We start from the raw sequence: 21114 nt of genomic DNA on the forward strand, positions 1-21114 counted from the left end.
GTTTGGAGAAGAACTGCCCCTAGGTGTCTAGCTTTTCTCATCGGGATTTTTTTCAGTCCTGTATGTTCACTGCCAGAGACCACCAACTTGCACTAGAAATTTGAATGCTGTTACTTTTCTGTACCTGAAACAAACCAGCACCTACTCTTCAGTATGGGAGTGCAATGGGGATTTAAAAAAAAGGCACAGCACATTCATCTGAAATGCCTTGGAGAGAAGAACACTGAATAATGTGTCTGGTGAAGAGTGCTCTTGAATTCCCAGATCATTTATGCTGGTACAAAGAAAAAGTAACTTTAAGATCTACTCCCTAACGAAAACACAGTACTGCCCCTCCATCCAAAGGTAATGATCTCTTTGCCAATACCCTCTCAACAACTTCTCTAGAAAGAATCTTGAAGTTGAACGTATCTGCCCAATTAAGCTGAAATGGATTAATTTCATATTTTGGGGGAAATTTTTGAGGTTTATTTCACTCAAAAAGAAAAAAAGCTGCAGGAGATTTGTCTAGCAATTAGTCTAAAATCAATGTGAGATTACACATTCTTTATGTTGAATATAAAGAACTAACAACTGCAGTAACAATTTACAGCCCCAGAAAATAACTAAGGTCCACTTTGGATTTTTATCTTAGGCTACTAGAGATTTGACTTGTAACTTTGTCAATGTTAAAATGTAAAAACCTTCATCCAATCCAATCCAATCTAATACAATACAATACAATACAATACAATCCCATATAATGTTGACATAAAAAGCTTCAGCAGAACAAGATCTGCTTTTAAAAAGTCTGCCATTTCTCTTTGCAGAACTGTCTTTCACAAAACCAAGCTTGTTTCTATTTTCCTTCCTGTCCCCCACAAAAATTCTCTGTCTGATACTCTTCTATCATGATTGAAAGGCATTTCTCAGTGTCTCCCTGACAATTTTTTTTCAGAAGCTGGCAATGACTTTTAAATCTTGCTTGGTGTTTTGTATTTGACTAATTATCATGATAAAGAAATATGTTGTTGCATACAAACAGCATCCTGCAGGATGCATCAGGTATTTATGAATAACCAGGTAGGATGAGGGGATTCAGTAGTGCTGGTTTCCCAAACTCATTCATTCTGTCCCTGCCCACCAGTGTTCTACCTGGAAACAGCACTGACTTCAGCTGGCAACACAGAGCATATTTGCTATCATTTATATGCTGGAACTGTCATGAATATGTCACAAAACATGGAATTTGTCCATATGCTTGGAATTCAGCCAAATATGCCTAAAAAAAGAGATAAAAACTGTCAAGCAAGGAAGCAAAAATTAAAAATTTACTTTAAAAATTTACTTTAAAATAAAAAAGCTTCAGGACTGTTCAGCACTGTATTTCAAATATAATGAACTCTTTCAGATTTGCAGTTTCTTAATGCGAACACAAGATAAGATGTAGCTGCAGATTTATGCTTGGATGTCAATAATGAGCCTGAACTGGGACAAGACGTCGAAATCAGCATTGATCTACACACAGCAGTGCCAGTGTCCTGTCTGCTGAAGGGTGTCCGTGGATGCAGCGTTTGTTGCTCTCAGGCCAGTAAAAAAAAACCAACCAGAAGTAGAGTTTCTGGCTCTTCTTAGATTGAAGGAACATTTGACCTGATATACTGTATTACCCTTCTCCAGACTAATTCTTCACTACTTGTTCATGCCCCTAAAGCACTTGTGGTGTTACCTAACCCCGTCAGCAAGAATAAAAACCACAACCTGACAGGAAGGCCAGTGAGCCTGACACTTCACTGCAGTAGCCTGTTAAGAGCAGTAAGTGACTACGTGTTAGATCCCAGAAAGCTTGAGGCTTCGGCTCCAGCTTGTTGCATCAAGGGGCTGGTACCCAGGAGGCGCAACAGAGCAAAGGGAAGAAAGGAAAATCTGCATCTTTCACTTCTCAACTATTTTACCTTGGATGACACCAGCAGCCATTAAGGGAGGTGGAATGTATCATGTCAGGCTGTCCTCATCTGGGTCAATGCATAAAACAAAGCGTCAAATGTGGGGAAGACAGTGAAAAGAGTAATGTGGCAGACTTTTCCGTCACTCCTGTCACCCTCCGGACACAGAAGAATGTAATAGACATTGCAGTTCAGTTCCTCAACCAAGCAAGCTAAATTCCTCCTTCAGATAACCCAGAACATCACTGGCCAACAGTAATATATCATCTACTAAATTCTGTCCAGGTTTGGAAAGAGAAAGAAAATCCAGAGCCAACTAATGAAACTGTTGTCATCATTCTCCTTGGGTTCATGGCCTTTATTGAATCAGCTTATAAATCTCTGGATTTGCAGGGCTTCTGAAAGGCTCTGTGCCCTTTAGCTGAAGTATGTCTTTCTTTTCTGATACTACGGGCAGGAGCTTGAATTTCTGGGAATTGCTTCTCAGTTCCTAAAGCATGGATGAATCAAGGAGCATGAATCAACCTGAGCTGTCTCGGGTGTGAAGAAGTATTTGCATCACATGAGGATTTTCACCTAACAAAATTGCTGGTAATGTGGAGACCTGGGACAGTGAGAGTGCTCTCTTTTGCTGCTGTCATTTCTCTGGCCCTTATGAGTTAGTGTTGAATGGATGCTAGGAATTGTTTGGTGGCTGGAGGAAGTGAATTGTATATTATATTATTTCCTGCAGTCAAGACCTTCATGAGCCAAGCAACCCCTTCTAGCTTTTGGTTCCTGTAAAAAAGTAGCTACCAGGAAAAGCTTTCGGAGCTAACAAACCTGGAAATGTCTGAAGGCTGTGCTTTGCAGGGGGCTGGGTTACAATAAAATGGGATTCAAGTTTCCTTGAAACAGAAAGTATTGGTGCTGTAGAAGCCATAAGCCACTGCAGCAAGTCCAAGTCCTGTTGCCCTCAACTGTCATCAGATTGATGCTGTCATCAAGGTGCACTGAACCTCCTGGTTTGTGACTAACCCACTTGCACATGGTTCTCCACTCAATCCAAACTCACCCCTGCTGGCTCTCAGCTATCAATCCTGAACCCATAGAGACTAGAGAAATGAATCATTTCACTCCATACATGAAGCCTTCACACACCATCACATTTAGATGACTCTTACCTCTTTCTGGTGATACTTTATTGCTACCTTTAACTTTGCCAAATCATGACATTTTTGGGGATCCAGCTCTTCGCTTTGATCATCTCTGTGATTGAGAATGATCTCCAATTCTCGGGAACTCCGTGCTTGATCCAAAAGGTCCTTAGCAAAACGCTTGCACTGCTGTGAAAGCTCTTCATATTCAGCCTTGAACTCATTTTCCACTTTGCTGAGCTCCTTCAGCTCCCAGCCTAGTCGGAAGGCCGTCAAGATGGGGTCCTCACTTGATAAGGCAATCAACGAAGGGCTGGCTAAGGCTTTGTAGATGTTCAGCCTTGACCTGGAATGCCTCAGGCTGTCCACCTCCGAACTGGAGACACATTCCACACAGTTGCATCTGATCTGGTGTGGGCGTGGAATTGTTACCCGTCTTTGGACAAGGAGTTTGATGATTTCATAGTTGTTGGTGTGAGCCGCCAGCATTATTGGGGTGATATCTGGAGTAAATTCTGAAAACTGGGTGTCCATCATCAAGGTTGGAACCTATATAAAGGGATAAACCATAGTCATATTTCATGTGGAACAGCAGAAATCAGATGTCCCTCCTTCATACTTTTGAAGTGATGTCATAACAAAGCAGAGTTTCTATAACACCCTCTGTTCTTCAAATCCTATTGTATCCATGAACACACACACACTGCCATTCTGGCAAAATCATCTTCTTGTAAATTGTGCCTGTCTGCCTCACAAGCAGGAGCCTGTGACCATTCAGTTCCCAGTCTGGTGTAAAAGTCAGTCACATCCCCATGCGAACACTCTATATGTGAACCTGTTCTGAAATGAATATTGGTTCATATACCAAAAGGTGGACTTTTGCAGGAAAAAAGGAAGACAAAAGACCCAAGTAATTACATAAAAAAGAAAAGAAAGTCTTGAAAAGAGTACACACTGAATAGATTTATGTAACTATCATTATTTGCATTGTACATCTGCATTAGCAAGCCAGGAATGTGCTCGTAGCAGGCCCTACACAAACCAAACCAAACACTGGTCTGCAAAGCTCTTCCTCACCTTTTCCCTACTGTTCTTATTTGAAAATAATTTTCAGTGGAAGGATACATTACATAACTGCCCTCAGAATAGATTTGTGCTTTTTTTTTAAATGGGTTTGAAAAAATTTAAATGTAAAATTAATGAGCCATAGTCCACTACAAATAAGACACTCCAGGGTGTGCATTATTCAGCTACTGTTGCACTTCTCAAAAGATGAGCTTAATGCACACCCTGTTGTGTCTTATTACTATATGCAGAGTGCAAAATTAGACCAAAATGCTCTTACATCCCAAGCACGCAGTATGTTTCCATTTGCAGCACAGGCAGCTCTCTTTGTTGTGTGTTAATCATTACTCAAGCATACTGTACTTCGTGTGCCCACCACTCCTGCCCTGGTGGTTGGCATCCTGCTGCTCAAGGGGTGATTGCTGGTTTTGGTGAACAGTAGGCCTGCTTCCCCTTGCAAATGTCAAAGGCGTGTCAGAGAAACTATTGTCAGAGTCCTAATGACAGGAAACATTACTCAGCCTGTAAAAATCCAAAAGTAAAGCAGCGATAATGTAGCATGAAGTAACCAGTTAGAAATCCTTCTGTAGGATATACCTAAGACTGGTTGTGAGACAGTGAACCTGCAGCCACTGAATCCGAGTGCCCTGGGAGTTAAGTGTCTCTATAGCACTAAAGAGCTGAAGACTCCTGGGCTGTAGTTGATTGATAAACCTCTACACAACCCATCCAACAGCAGGACAGAGCCTGTTCACAATACACAACACTCTCCCCAAAATCAGCACCACACCAAGATGCAGAGTCATTTACTAGACCAGGGCTCACTGGGTGGCGAGAGGAATTTTTGGGAATAATACAAATTTGCTACCCTGGATGCGGCACACGAGGCGCTAAATCCCTGGCAGCCTACAGACACACAGGTGTAAAGAGGTTTTGCTAACAAGGCTGGTCCCTGCAGAGGCAGCCAGGAGGGAGCCTATAAATACTGCTCATGGGAAGAAGAGAGAATGGTAGTGAGGGTTTGCTGTGGGTCATGGAGGGCTTGGTGTCTCTTAGCAAGGTTGGATAAATGTATTTTAAGATACCTAGTAACAAACAGCTGAAAGGAGCTCTCTTTGTAAGGTCTTTGACTTTCTTTCTTTTCCTTTGCTTAGCTCGTTTAGGTAGTTTGTTAAATGTCGAGAGAAAGGTGCAGGTTTTTCTTTTCTCTCTCTCAGAAGCATTTTTTTTTAAGCCCTGATGCTTGAATAACTGCATTTATTTTCTTCCCCCTCCTTTTTCAGTCAGTCACTGGCTGCTGTATTCGCAGCCTCTGCCTCAAAGGAAGAACGCTTTCCCCCTCTATCACTCCTATTACTGTCAAGTTTAATCTTGTTTTTCTATATGGAAGTTATTGTACCCAGGGCTGTGAAAAGAATTTTCAGCTTTACACAGATGAGATATTCGTGTTGCTCAGAATATGAAATGGACACTTGCCGACAAGGTAGTTATGTTACAGGTGGGGATAGTGCTAACCTTGTCTGTCTGCTCCTGAGGCTTTCTAAATCTGGATCTATGGCTCTCAAAATGGTTGTCCCAAGGTTGGGGATCAAATCAGGATCTCTAATCCCCTATTCTGGCTCACATCTCGAGCCCTCACCCCAAAAATGGAGCACTACTTTGTTAGGATTCAGGCAGCTGCTGTGTGGAAGACATATTTTCCCGGGCAGCGTGCAACACTTTTAATTAAGGCGTAAGAAGGGAAATGGTGGTGCAGAGACATACAGGCTCCCTGGGATCTGGGGACAGATCAGTGTAAGGCCTCAAATCACATGAGCTGAAGCTTATTTCTGATTATAGCTGAGCAGCAAAACAAGCCACCAAAACACAGAACAGGAATATTGTGAATGATGGCTGCTGTGGCCTCTCTCTCTTCTATGCCTGGCTGATCCAAAGACAATGCATTGGCTAAAAGTTGTATGTCTTGTGGTGAATATTGTCATTGTCTTGCACAGTGCTTTGATAACCTGCATCTTAACAAACAAACTGTCTTGTTTTAAAGATGGGGCTATGCAAAACAAGCCTTTGCTTTGAAGGCTGTATTCTACATATTGTCACTGGAAAAGCAGCAGAAATTACATCAATGCATTGTAATTGCTGATGTTCCTCCTGCACTGCTCTGACAGGTTGAGTTCATGTTTAGATCAGCTTCTTCTATGTCTTGGGTTAACTTACAGTGATGGAAGCAGAAGAGGAATAAATTATTCTACCTCAAGGGCTCTGCTAAGCTCTCCCAAGGTTATTTTCATTAAGTGACCTGAATAACAAATTCTTTTCCATTAACCTCATCACCTGACACAAGCTGTTAAACTGAGTCCTTCAGAACCTTATTGTCACTACTTGCATAGGAGCATGTGCCTTGTCTGTATTTCATCTTGGTAACGTTCACTTAGGAAATTAACGCTACCATTAACAGCAAGTGATTGAATGCTTGTTACCATCTTTCTAGATTTAATCCTCACAAGGGTAGGCAGCTTACCACTGTACCACTGCTGGTCTGAACAATGCTGCAGTGAGTGAAAAATCTCCTTTATTTAAAAAGGCAGGGGGAGAAATAAGCTTAATTCGTTAAAGGAGAAGAAAACAGAGGATTAGCTCACATAAAAGCGCTGTTCAGTATAGCTAAACTCTCCTCTGAACGGAAAAACAAGTTTTCCAGTAACTAGTGCACTGCTGTAAAGAAGCTCTGAATAGGAAAAGCAGGAATCTCTGTTTATGTTAGTAACTAGTACAGTGTAAGAGGTGCAGAACTACAAAAAAAAAAAAGACAAACAAAACCCACCACCAAACAACCTGGCACTGAAGACCTCATGGCCTCGTTGTAGGGTCTCTTAGGAGTTTTACTTCGTACTTAATCTAGTCTGGTACCTGAGTGCCCCTGGAACACTCCTCTGGTTTAATGCTGTGTAAAAGCAATCCAGCTCAAGTGCTCTGAGACTGCTCAGCAATGTGAACCAAAGAGCAGTAAATGGGGAGGTTAAGGAGATACACCTCAAAAGCCTGCTCCTCAACCAAACTGAAAGACTAATATAAATGCCTTTTACAGACCATGGAAGCTAATATCCGGGTTTAAACACCTGAAGACTTCAAAGCAAACTATAGTGTTTCCACAGCATCTGTTATCTATGTATGCACATACAAAAGTACAACTAGGTGATAAAAAGCTGTTCTGCAGTAAAGGAACTTGCCAGTCAAGTACAAAATCTTGAACTCCGAGTAAAGAGCCTGGCTCTGTCTAATGACTATCTGGGGGTGGTTTTCTATTTCTATCTCTGTGTCTTACTTACGCTTTTCTGCCCCTCTCTATTGACAGTCCTCCTGATTATGATCTGGTAACCCTTCCAGACACCACTCTCCCTTCATGTTCAGGTGTCTCCACAGTGCTCACCTCTACTGATGCTTACAGCTGCAGTCTCCCCAGATAACCCTTCAGTGCTTCAGACCTGAACTGAAAAGAGAATATCTAGAAACTAAAGCAAAGCCTAAACCACAAAATTCCTTACTTTCTTAGTTTTGCTAATCTGTAATTGCAAACTTCTTGGGTCAGAGACAGTCTATATACACATTCCATCTGGCATTAAGAATGACATCACTTTGAAAATAATAATACTTTTACCTGTTACAGATGGAATTGCCACATATTCAAGCCATCTCCATTCCATAAACTAGCACCTCACCTGGACCAGTGTAATAAATTGTAAGTATAACTATGGCAAACTGTGAATATAGTAATCTGCATTATTTTCAGCTTGCATAACTTTTTGATACAACTATATGTTATGAAGCATTTTCCAATTGCCAAAAACCAACATTTTGCTAAATCGAACAAACTCATGAAACCTCGCTGGAAAACTTCAAATGTAACACTTGTTAAAATGGAAGCTTGGGTAACTTACTGAGCAAGGATTTCCTACTTCTAGTTTGTTTTTCTGCATGCAGCACTATGGGGGAAGTGCATATGCCATCCACAAGCAAGGTAACAGGCACAGCCAATTTCTGTCATTCTAAAAAGAAGATTTTGTACTACATCAATTTAATGCAAGGCTCAGTGGCCAAAGGAGCTTTAGCAGTGACTATGATTTTGTTCAGAATCACAGTCCTGTGGTACTTGTAGCTGCAGCTCTATAAATAGAGAATAAGAGACAGAGTCAGTGTTGCTAGACTGCAGATCAGCCATGTAACCAGCAAAAGAGTCTTGAAAAAATACATATTGTGACTGGCATGACCAATTGAGTCCTGCTTCTTGCCTAAACCCATAAAAAATTCTTTCATTAACAGAACCCCATGGGCATTTGTTTCCTTATGTAGGACTCTGGAAAAATGTTACATGCTTCTATAAACTTAAGCACTCATTTTAGGAGATGCAGTGGTGCCACTTTCAATAACTGAATATCTTAATCAGGGATGCCTTGAGAGACATCTTGTATCAGAGTGATGACAGTATCTATATTAATAGGGAGGTTGTTTTTTCTCTGAAGAGCAATTCATTGATATGATGTAATTTGGTTGATGAAATGTAACGAACAACAAAAACTGATAACAAAAAAGTAACGTCATGTACTGGCTTTTGTACTGGTTATGAACAAGTTCTTAACTCTGGTATAAAGCACATGTGGTTGTAGATGTACTTTTGGGCAAGCTCTGCTGTTGTTATTGAAGTATTCCAGTGATTTTGATACAACTGTCCCAGAATATCCAGCTGAAGAAAAGGCTCCTTCTGGTCTAAAATCTGCACAGTGACTTACATGCCTGTAAAGCCAAATGAAGTCTCTGCCCCTCAGGCTGATACTGCAAAATGGACAAAATTAGTACCTTTTAGTGCCTTGTAGTAAGCAAAATGCTGATGCAAGGTTACTAGATGGTACATATTCACTGAAATAGGTAACTTTGAATAAAAAATAGCATGATGTAATGCATTACTACTGAAATAATGTGAAAAATTACATTTGTGATAATTGTATAACCAAACTTCCTTCTCAGGAACAAATAAACAAAAGCAAAATAAATTAATCCAGATATATGCGCTGTAGATTCTTCAAGTTTTAATTTGGCTTCTTATCCATGTGTTTAAAAATGGAGGCAGACCCAAGGGATTAGTTTTCAGAGCTAAACGGAAACCTAGTGCATTTGACAGAGGCAGAACTGCATCAGAGCTTGTTGTGTTCAGCCATGTGTTTAGGAAATGCAGCACAACCAGAAAGATTGTCAAAAGATGTCATCATTTGTGGTTGATGCTATATAACTTCTCTTTTGTTGGGGATTAAAAAAGAGAAATCCAGAGAGAAGCCTTCAGAAGGAAAGGATTTTGCAAATATGCATTTAAATGGCCTATGGCAACTTATTCCAGACAGAGCACTCTCTCCTCTAAGCCACTCTCCCTTTCTGATGTGGATGGAGGAAATAAGATGAGGCATTTGATGATGAAATGAAGAAAGAGTGCAGTCAGTGTGGAGTTTATTCTCCAAGTCACATAGGGATGCTGTTAAAGAGTTAGCTTGTGTTTAAACCTCTTGTATTTAAATGAAGTGCAGTCTTGAGGAATGCTTTGCCCTGAATTCCTGTGTCTTGCTCCAGCTAAGAACTACTGAATCCAGCAGGAAGAGGGGTTAGCGAGTGCCTACTGTTGTTTAGAGAAATAAGACCATTGTTGTGCCGTGAGCAATTGCACCCTCTCCTGGTTATGACGTCTCAGCTGTGTAAGAATGGTTGAGAAGTTCAATGTAATGACAATTTACATGTTATGTCACATTATCTGTATGATATGACTTGCTATCATAAGTTTTATCATAAGCTTATGTAGCCTGGGGCTAGCTGAATAATGACACGTCCTGTTAAAACAAACAAGGGACATAAGGTTCGGACTGTTAAAAGTCCAGACATTAATGAAGCTGCTAGAGAAAAAGTGGCATAAGTGATATCGGGACCTGGCTCCCAGCATGTTATGGATCTACCAAAGCCTTGCCAAAATGCAGAGATTCCCTGGCTGCTCGCTAGATCTGTTCCCTGAGACCCTCTGATACCAACTCAGTCTAGTACTGCTGACATGAGAGTAAATTGAATTGCCTCCTGAAGTTTGGATAGGCAGACTAGTTCATATATGCCTGAAGATGGCTTTTTTTCCCCTTTTGGAAACATAAAATGTTTGTTCATTTTTTCTCTTTTCTTCATTACCATTTTAAGAATTACTCTGTGATAGGCGCAGCTGTTTTGGGTAAAAATAAAGACGAAACCCTAACAATTTTTAATGTTGTTTTTAAGTTTGGAAATGAGTTTTGTTGAGGAGCTTGCTTAATCCAGTCCTGTAAATTACTTAACTACACTAAAGACCTTGGGACATTGCTGCACCTTAGCTATTTTTTCATTTTATGTATAGGTTTTCCCCTGGGCCCGAGCATGCTGAAACAAAGACAGTCCATGGTTAGCTGGAAATTTGCAGTCTCTGTCTTCAAGGTAATCTTTATTTTATTATGGCTACTGTTTCTCTAATATTTTCTAGGATTTATTCTGGGAGGGAAGAGTTGTCCAGTTTTTTAATTAGTTTTATCTGGTCTCTGTATTTCCTATTCGTAGTGGTAACAAGGACAAGATGTGCTAATATAGGCTAATAATCATGCTATCTATAGCCTTTTATGTCATCTTTGTACATAAAATGTCCCTATTTCCTGTAATTTATTACTGTGTGCGTATGAGAGATGTTTCATTAAGTTTAGCTGAGGTAATACGTCGCTAACAGGGCTTGAAAACAGAGGGCTTTTTGCTTGGGAGAAATGGGGTGGTGCTCCTATTCAACCACGTTCCCTTAAAAAAAAAAAAAAAAAGAAGAAAAGAAAATAATCAGATTTGATCATAAGACAGCATCACAGCAAGGAGCGAGTGACTGCATCTGGTGCCAGCCCAGCACTGTATGATGTTGCACAAAACACATCTTGATGCTCACAAAGCAGGAGGCTGCGTTTCTCCCCATTTTGACTATTAAGCTGTGCTTTTGGCATTGTTATTATACTAACCAAGGAAATACTGTGCCTTATGAAAGACCCCAGAGTCTGCAACAGCAAAGAAATGACAATCTAGACAGGCGGCAGGGTCTCACACGAGAATAAAATCTGTGTGGTTGTGATCTTCCTTTTTTACCACTTAGGCAGTGACTTCCTTTGTTATTTCTAATGCTAGGTAGTTCAAAACATCTAGTTAATGATATGCTCCTCATGCTTCACAGACTGCCTCTAACTCATCATCTGTCTGCCTGAAGAGTATTTAAGTGGAGCACACAAGCCCTCTCGTGCTGCCATGAATTAAGTACCAACCACACACGTGACCCTGAACCTCGTGCAGGCTTGAGTGATTTTCCAACATGTTCTCCCAAGGCAATGACAGAGCACAGACCTTGGATTACAGGGTTCCCTTGCTGTAACAATGCAGAATTGAGCAGGGAGAATATTGTTCTGAGTCAATGCCTTTTTGAATGCCCTCCCCCTGCCCCCCCGGAATCTTGTTGCCACCAAAAGACTGCCCATCACAGGGATAAACAAGCCATAAAGGCCATAAAGGTGCCATACTACTTCACAAACCCAAGTACAGCTGTGTTCAACAGCCAGATAAGGACTAGGGGACTCCCATTAAACCATCCTGCAGTTCTTCATAGATCCCAGAGCTTTGTTTCTGAGGAGCCTGTAATTTGTTATGTTCATTTTCCCCACACAAAGAAGCTTCCCTTGGAAAATGTGTTGCAACTATTGCACCAGGTGGACTCTCCTGCATGTTTGTATCGGTGAATCTAAAGAGCCAGGTCAAAAGCCTCTTCTGGGTTTCAGTAGTCACACAGACCAGAGGCAAATCACATGCTGTGTGATGTCCAGGGGCTGATGTAAGGGAGCAGCTAATGCTCTAATTGGGGCTTATGAGCAAAGAGTGGTGAGTAAATTGGGCACATTCATGGGTGCTGGATAGGTAATGAAATACGTTTTTTTGAAAACTAACACCTTAGTCAACAGATCTATAGAGAGACCAAAAGTTCCCTTGTGTAAGAACACAAACGGGATTTTTTTCCCCTACAAATAGTTTGTTACAGGCAGTCTACCCAGCTGAATCCCATGCACCCATCACTCCTGGCTGAAAATACACTGTACAGTGTGCCGAACACAGGCAAGTGCTAAGATCACTCCCACAAATTAATAAAGATAATTTCCTGGGAAACATTTCGTATAACAGCTCATTCCTGACTTCTCCACCTGTCTATATGTTAAACTACAAGCATGACATGTTTGTGCATGCTGTGATGCAGTTTCTGGCCTGACCCCACCAGCTCCCCAAGGAACTAATAACAGACTTTTATGTCAGCCCAGGAGAAGGAGCTAGTGACTTATTTGCCACTGTCAGATGTAGCTGGCACTGCAGCCTGTGAGCCCTATCCCCGATGCTACTCATTAGGTCTATGAGATATATCACCTGAGTTCTTCAGTTTGCCCCACATCTCATAGATTTAAGATTATTTGGGGAGGAAGGCAGTGGGGATGGAGGAAAGAAATTCCCAGTTAAATGTAATCATTAACTGAAGTGGTCTTCGATATCTCTGTTGTTTAATTAGATGGAATTCATTTTGAAGGCAGCCGCCAATGTCAAAGGCACGTTAACTATAGCTGTGAATTATTAACGTGTCAGTAAAAATAATGAAAAGCTTGGATGCTAGCAGAGCCATTAGGCTTTGGAGCAGTAGCAGCTAGTTTTCTGGTTTCAGACACAATCTTTCTTCCTTATTGTGCCTTTCAAATATTTTCATACTAGGAACTTGTGGCCAGTTTTTCTCAACTGATTCTATTCTTTAGAACCTGCTCTTGTTCATTGTGTATCTAGCCAGGTTCAGTATTCCGTTGTCACTCTGGAGCTCTCATATTAACATGGAGATGGCTGGTTTGAGTCACACCAAAGGGCACAGAGTCTGTCCTGAGTCACACCAACCAGCCTGTTACCCTCTCTGTGACATTGCTCAATAGCAAGAACTCCATGAGAACAGGTCATGCCTATAGACTTCCTTGATACAGATACCCAGATTTCAGCAACACCTTCCTAAATTAACTGAACTTTTTAAACTCAAGGAAGAACACAAACACTGCTGGTATGCAATGGTTAACACTGCAGAAGGGCTACACAGATCTGCTTGCCCTTTGGGCTTGCTCTGATCACTTTGTTGTACTTCACACCTTTGTAAGACAGTTCGTACACATGGAATATCTGTTACCACCACATAAGCAAGACTTCTTTGTTCAGCCTGTACGTGAGCGATCTCCCCACATCCATCCTCAGCTTATAGGTTAGGAGCTAGTGCTGCAAGGCTTAGCAATTTTAGATGGGAAGTACACAACTCCCTCCTTCACTTCTAAAAGAAACATAAACCTTTTACTGAAGTAGACAAGGTAGCATTTTTCACAGCTACAAACCCTATATCTTCTGGTCCTGCCACGGGGTACCTCTGTGCACATTGCTTGAAGGTAAGACAGATCCACAGCAACCACTCCAGCCATGGCATGAGGAACACCAGCTGCTTCTAAATCTCTTCTCTTTCCAATTGCCAGCAGAATCTAGCTTCTATGTCATGAGATATCTGACAACTGATCCACTTCCTTTTACTTAAAAAGTCCTGTCAGTGATAGCACAGGGCTGACAATGCCAGCCATGAGCTTGTACATCTAATAAGTATCAGCAAATCTGCAGAAATCAAGGGCCGTGGGTGGTAAGAGCTAAACTTTGCACTGGACTCTGCATACAGGACGCTATGTGAATAGGAAAATTAAACTAAACCACATTGTATCAAGAAATCTACTGGATTTCGGCAAGAATAAAATGGTTTAATGCAACGTTATCATTTCTGGTTCACAAAAGATTGTCTCTAGGCTGTTGATCCATGATATTTACACAAAGATTACGGCAGATTTTCACTCATCAGTTCATCTGAAAGAGGATTTTTGAGGTCAAATTTTAAGCTCACTAATAGTATGAAGTGTAGCAACCTTCCACCACCAGGTATCTGAGGGTTAGCAACTCAGACTGAAAACCTGCCTTTTTCTCTCCACTTCACAGCCATATTCTTCTTGGGTTTATTTCTGTAAAGCTCCTTCTTTTGGAAGACATATGGATAGGTATCTGTTGAGATCTCATTGATTCAGAAGGCCTTTGGACCGTCGAAACAAGCTGAATCACAGTCATAAATACTGAGATCCCTTTTCTTTTTATTCTTATTATTGAGGGATTGCATTTGTACTCCCATCTGTGAACCAGATTAATTTGGAGCCATCTGCCGTGAGCAAATTGCTAATTTTGGCAGATACCAGAGAGATGATAGTATCATCCTTATGTAAACATTTGATGTCAGTTCTGATTGTTGTGAGGAAAACAGCTACCCGTAAAGGTGCCTATAGCTACACCATGAACGTGTAGTAATTCAGACGACCGATTACAGCTTCTTAAAGAATGGAAGGAGGGCTCAGCAGTCAGCACAGACTGTCTGGTCCGCTGCAGGAACATCCACTGTGGCAAGGCAAAAAACGCTGTGAGATCTGCACAAGCTGAGAGCACTACTCTGCAAGCTGTGATGTGGAGAACCGGGACAACTTCACAGGATTCACACAAGAGGCTATTAACAAAATACCCTTGAAGACCTCATCTAGAGCCAAAGGGAAAATTTGTACTGATTTCAGTTGTCTTCAAAATGTCTGGAAATACAACTATTACTAATGATAATCTGAAAGTGAATCAAATATGTAGGAAAATGTGAATTTTCAGACATACATTTCCTGCGCTTATCCTGGTGCAGTTTAGGTGCTGACTCCAGCCTATATTGATGTTTGTATAGTAGAAAAAATTTCTGATATGTCTTTTAGGGAAAAAACCCACCAAAACTCAAAGATCAAAACAGGTTGGGAGACAGAATATTTTACTGGAAAAAAAAATTGTTTAACAGGCTTCATGTATACGTTCCCTTGCTCCTACAGTAGTACTAAATCAAAAAAATGAACGAAGTCATTTCAAGTTCCCTGTTAATTCTAACCCTATAGGGCCCCAGCCAGATCTCTGTTTTTTGACGTGTACCTGTAGAATAGTACAAAAGGTCTTCTTTTGCCATTGTATGTACTGGACCTGTCCTGTGCACAGACAGCTTTGCAGTTTAACATTCCTACCCCAAAAGAGATGAGCCACCTGATTCAATAAGCCTGGGTCAAAGTCAATACTGCACCTGTGTGCACTGTTTTCCACTATTTGTATCCGAGTCCCACTCTTTCTGATGATTATTCAGGGGTTTGTCGTCTTATTTAAATAACATGACACACATTGTGTGGAAGACCTGACTATGGATTGCCATGCCAAACAGTCTGCAGTACTCAAATACTACTCCTCTGCCTCTGTGCAGTACAGTATCAGCCTCTTCACTGTCCTGAAAACCAAACAATAGCTATCACAGCACCAGATTAGTCTCACTTTTATTTCTTGGAGAATACATATTCACTGACTACAAATCTCCACAGGAAAAGCAACAGTTGCATACCCTTCGGGTTCCATGAATATTAGTTATTTTTGTCGTTCCTCTTAATATTCATGAATAGGCTGCTTGATTTCCAAGTGTCTGTCATCTATTTAGGGAAAAAAAATTATCCTATGATTTAAGTGACCAATCAGCAATACAAAGTGACTGGCCAAAGCAGACTGGTTTAAAAAAAAAAGCTCGGAGGACTAATTAGAGTAAATTAAGTACCATTTGGAAACAAGTGAACTTGTAAAAATCACAGAACTAGAAAAGCTCTTTTGTTACTTAATCTATTTTGAGTACATAATTGAATTTTCCTTTATTTCCCTGAGAATTCAGCTCAGTGCTGTGCTGGGTCCAGACCATGTCCCACTCAGGCCAGCAAAGCTCCCACCTCCACTGCGGTGGGTGGGCAGGGCTGTCACAGCCTGCAGTACCACATGCTCTGCACACAGGCATCTTCCATCGCACTCTGGACCACACTTGCATATTGACAGTAATAAAAAAGTGAGAGCGCACCTCAGAGCTTGGTGTGGCACATTTGAGGAGAGGCTAGCTCTGATGTGAAGAAGAGAATGGGTCCTTTAAAGCCTGGGCATTACTCTTTCCTGGGAGTGAAGCACACCAGCACACATCTATGTTCTTCCCATGGTATCAAAAGTAAGACACTTGCACCATGATGACTCTCTCACTGAACCCTAAACCTCCCATAGGTGACTGTATCTTTCAAAACAGCTGTAATTTTATTAGTGATAGAGTTATTCTGCTTTATCTCCCCAGCTTTACCAAGAGACTCACAGAGCAGTACACAAAACCGTGGCTGTAAGTTGTCAGGACTGGGCAGAACAGATTTGAGGAGAAATGTTAAGTTCTTAAAATAGCCCGTGAACCATGCTCGGAGGTAAACCTAAAAGAAAATACATCTACTCGAACACATCACTGTTCAGCACACTCATCTATCATGTGCTTTGTAGCAGCCTTTAGGGAGAGGTGGTTCATGCTCCTGGCTCTCATATGCTCCACATGTAAACAGAGTAATTTCTTCCTCTCCCGAGACACCCCTTACACGTACGGCTGCAGTGTGGGAGAAGCGTGTTGTTATAGTTACTGGCTATGACTTACCCCTGCCATTGTCATGGTATTTTCAGTAAATGGCGCTTAAACAGCAGTCTAGCAAAGGTTTGAAGAATAATGGCTGTCTGCATTCACTTAATAACACGATACAAATATCTCTGCCACCCAATCTCTTCATCCATTTCTCCCTGTCCCTTAGATCACGAATAAGACCATGATTCTCTTACATAAGGAACACAACAAACGTCACTTGTTATATTTGAAAGTTTTTTTACTTTTGCTCCCTGGAAAGGTCAAAATACAGGGGAAAAGCAGAGCTCTTCCCCTTGGGCGGCTCTCAAGAGAGAGGTATGGAGCCTCCAGAACACATCACCTTTTAGAGACTGTGACTGGTGAGCAACGCTGCTTTGCAGGGGCCATGGTTTTCTACCTTGTGTTGGTATCTCTTTTGCTAATGAGATACAGTCACTGTAACCCCAAAAGGCTGGCATAATGCAACCTATAATATTTTTGGTCAGGATTGTGGTACGATGATAAGGTTGTGGGAATACGTGCCCATAAAAAGGATTATGATGAATGATGCTACTCAGCTGCCTTTGAGATGCAGACAATTAGCTGAGCTGATGTGAACAGATGTAAAGAGGAACAGCTCTTCATGCCTGGCAGTTAGAGAAACAAGACTTTGGTATAGAGTCAAATAATAACCTCTCTGAGGCAGACAGCAGCAGACCCCAGACTCAGATGAATGAAGGTGATGTATTGAACATTTAAGAGAGAGCAATCAGAAGATGATGCTTCTGCACCTTCACTCAGAGTGCAGCAAAGACAGACAGCCTCTATCTGGAAACAGGCTGCTACACGTGAGCCAAGGAGCTGCCTTCACACAGGTTAGTTCAGGCAAATGGAACCTTGTGTATATTTAATGAATAGATTATACTAAACCTTATAAATAAGGACTGCTGTGATGCTATCTTACACATTTCTCAGCCAGACAGAAACTGTTCCACGAAGTGTGAAGTTTTGTTACTACTCAACCAGAAAAAGCGGGTTTTCTATATGTTTTAGAACATATAAGTAGCTGATTAGGACAAAGCTGTGTTAATCTGATTTATCAGGTGCTTTTTGTGAAAGCAATTAGGTACAGGATTCCCAAAGGACTTTCTGAGACAGGGTCTAGCTGAACGTATATCGATACTGCTGGGGAACTAGCATTAGGAACCCCTCCTATATTAGCGTTGTGATTTGACAAGCTAACCAACTTTGTCCCAACGTTGCTTAACCAAGCACTTATTTCCCTATAATGTTATATCGCTATACCTGAAATAAATGTTAATTACCATCACTGCATGAACAATCAGTGAAACTGCTGAAATGGAAGCCCAGTCCTGCAGCCCTCTACTGGCAAACACTTCCTGCAGTCTACAGAGGCGCCTGAACCGCAGCCAGGAAAGTTAATTCTAGTTTGTACATAGGATCTTGCATCAAGCCAGTACTAGTCTAAAATGTACTGATGAAATCTGGTCTTGTAACAAACATTGTAAATAAAGCTGAAACTGGCACTGCATCTCTTCTCCCACACACATGTTCTCCTTCAAGTTGTAAACTTTGCAGCAGATGCAAACCTAGCTACAGAAGGATAAATTAAAATGAAACAGACCTACTATGAAATGTATTGCTGAACTAGGGATGTTGGAGCGGAATTTCAGCTCTAATAAATCACCTTTATTTCATGGACCTCTGTCTCTGTCCAGTTAAGCCAGCAAGGCTGTGAATTTGACTGGACACAAGTTTTGGTGTTCAAGAGATCCGCGTGAATCCCACCACTTGCTTTCCATGACATTTCAGGAGAAACTTGTGCAATAATTACTGGCAGTTCCTCATGCTACTTAAAAAAACTTCCCTTCTATTGCAGTTTTTGTCCTATTGGCCTATAGGATAGTCAAACTTTCTAGAAGACCAAGAGAAAAATGGCTCATTCTCCATGTATGGTCCATATTTTGCTACTTACGTTTTGTCAGACTAAAACCCAGTATGAACATTTCGATTTTTTTTCTGATAGAAGAGATTCTTCATCTCTCTAGTGCTTAAACCACACCTTAGAATCACATCACTACAGCATGCAGAATGCTGCCGTTTCTAAGTATTGAGCACTCTTGAATGTTGTCAGGGTTGTTCCTTACTGTTTGCTTTGGCTACATAAAATTATTATTGAAATATGTAATATTGAAATATGTACTAAGGGGCTCATCCATTGAAAGTATTTTCTTCTATGATTGACTGGTATTAATCATTTTCTTATTTCACACACAGAGGGATGTGTTCAAGTAGACTTCAAAAATGAGGCTTGATTTACAAGGATTATCCAAGTTTTGAATGTTCCTTTTTAAGCAGTGAACATGCAAAAATTGTCAGTGGTCAGTAATGTATATAAACTACTGCAGTTACTAGCAGCAGTACTTGCAAATGAAAAGAAGCAAAAAAAAAAAGAAAAAAAGAAAATTAGGAACTGTTAGGTGACACTTGAAGTGACAGGATTCAGACTTTGTGGGTTTTCACAAGGATCCTTATGTAACTTACTGATAGCTTTGTACCTAAGGATCCTTCCTACAAGTCATAGTTGTTCATTGCTCAGATACACAGCAGCTTAGCTCGTGCTGTAACGTTATGTACTGCCTCAGCATTTCTGAACTAGAGCTCTCCGGAGATGGAGACCAAGATGATCCGTCTGTACTATGGCCAAGTACTGAAACCTAGCAGACTGTTTGCTTGCATATGGTTATTTATAAGCTTGTGTGTTTTCAGGATTTACTTATGAAAAGCTATTCCACTTAATATCAGTACAACAGCATGGTAATAGTTCATATTTATAGATTGTAATATAATTTCAGACAGCCCCAAATTCCTTTACAAAGTACGTGTATATAAATCAACCTATAAATCAGTATGTTCACAAGCACTGTAAGACTGAAAAGAACACTGAGTGAAATTGAAAATGCTGAGTATTTAAGTCAGGCAGAACATGTTTGCTCAGACTGGAAAGTTATCATCCAAACCGGACTGCCCACGTCTACTCTCGGCATTTAAAGCAATGGATCTACATTAAGGACTTTGTTTTATGACTCCTGCACAGCACCTCTCTGTGCAGTACCACTTTGCTAACGCAGAATAATAGCTTAAAACTGAACTGGAACACTGGACTAACCTGTTTTTCACCGCTCGGCTTCCTGTAATTCAGCAGCAGCTCCACAGCTCCCACCACCTCTTTCCGTATTGCATACAGCAGAGCATCTCCCACATACACACTGTGGCTCAAAAGCAACTCCATGATCTCCAGATTTTCATTCTCTATGGCTATTAAAAGGGCACTGCGACCAAGAGGATCCATACAGTTAATGTTGATGTTGTAGTAGATCTCTGCCTCTTGCAAGGCATGTTTCACACTGGCATAGTCCCCTTTCTCCACAGCGCTGAGGTAGGCCTTCTCTTCCGCTGAGAGCTCTGCCTCCGCTCGCACAATCTGTAATGGGATCCGGTCTCTGTACGGTGAATAGTTTACCTTTTTGTAGTATAGCTGGGCCATTGTTCATAGTGACCGGGCAACCTATGGGGGAAGAAGAAGCATGCATAAGTGACAAAACAGACAAGCAATCCGTTCCTCACAGGGGACAAAATTTCTAAAAGCCCATTGTGGTAAAATCTTCCGATGCCTTTTTAAGCTGTTTTATTCTCAACACAGTGACTGTAACACCCCCTGAGTAACCCTACAGTAAAAGGTTATCTGAAAACAAAGATCACACTACTGCTCAGAAGAGGTACACACTCAGTATATTTTTAAGTCTGGTCTAAACACTATGCCATTGATTTCTTTTATCTGGTCATAAGCATGATCTTATTGTTTATGGATAATCTATCGCATGTGCAAATAGGTGGATTTCTCATCTTTGCTTTATTTCCCGCTCAATGTTTTTTTCACTTCCCTCCTTTTTCACTGCTGAGCCAGGTCCTCAGCATCTCTGAACTGTCAGTGATGGGACCTGCTGATTTACACCCTCCTATTTACAGTAATAAGATTTATCTTGATTGTTTTTGCTGCTTCTTCCCTGCTTCCATCTCTTAAAATAGGTTATTTTTCCCTAATATTTACTCTTTGACTAGGTCACAGTTTTATTTTTAAAGCTTGCATGTTTTTAAACGTATTTTCTTACTCTCCTCATTTATAAATAGGACCTGAAGACAAGCTGTTGTAGAAAGCCACCACCCTTGCTCTCCAGAGGCAGTGATGTTGTTTATGGTCTAGGAAAATGAGAAGTAAATCCTGCCCTGGAACAAGTGTAGCAAACTGAATGAATTACTGTTCCTT

At 41.0% G+C, this 21114-nt stretch overlaps 1 protein-coding gene across 1 annotated transcript in view; it reads right to left on the minus strand.

Annotated features, from left to right (window-relative positions):
• The window catches only part of TRPC5 (transient receptor potential cation channel subfamily C member 5), a 65777-nt gene extending 45443 nt beyond the window's left edge, over positions 1 to 20334 (minus strand). The window contains exons 1-2 of the mRNA XM_074147171.1: positions 19957 to 20334; positions 3089 to 3610 (exon numbers count right to left, since the gene is read on the minus strand). Coding sequence (XP_074003272.1) covers positions 3089 to 3610; positions 19957 to 20334 — 900 coding nt within the window. The remainder of the gene's footprint in view (positions 1 to 3088; positions 3611 to 19956) is intronic.
• Positions 20335 to 21114: the final 780 nt, after the last annotated feature.

Source organism: Numenius arquata, chromosome 5, assembly GCF_964106895.1.
Source record: "Numenius arquata chromosome 5, bNumArq3.hap1.1, whole genome shotgun sequence".
Lineage (NCBI taxonomy): Eukaryota > Metazoa > Chordata > Aves > Charadriiformes > Scolopacidae > Numenius > Numenius arquata.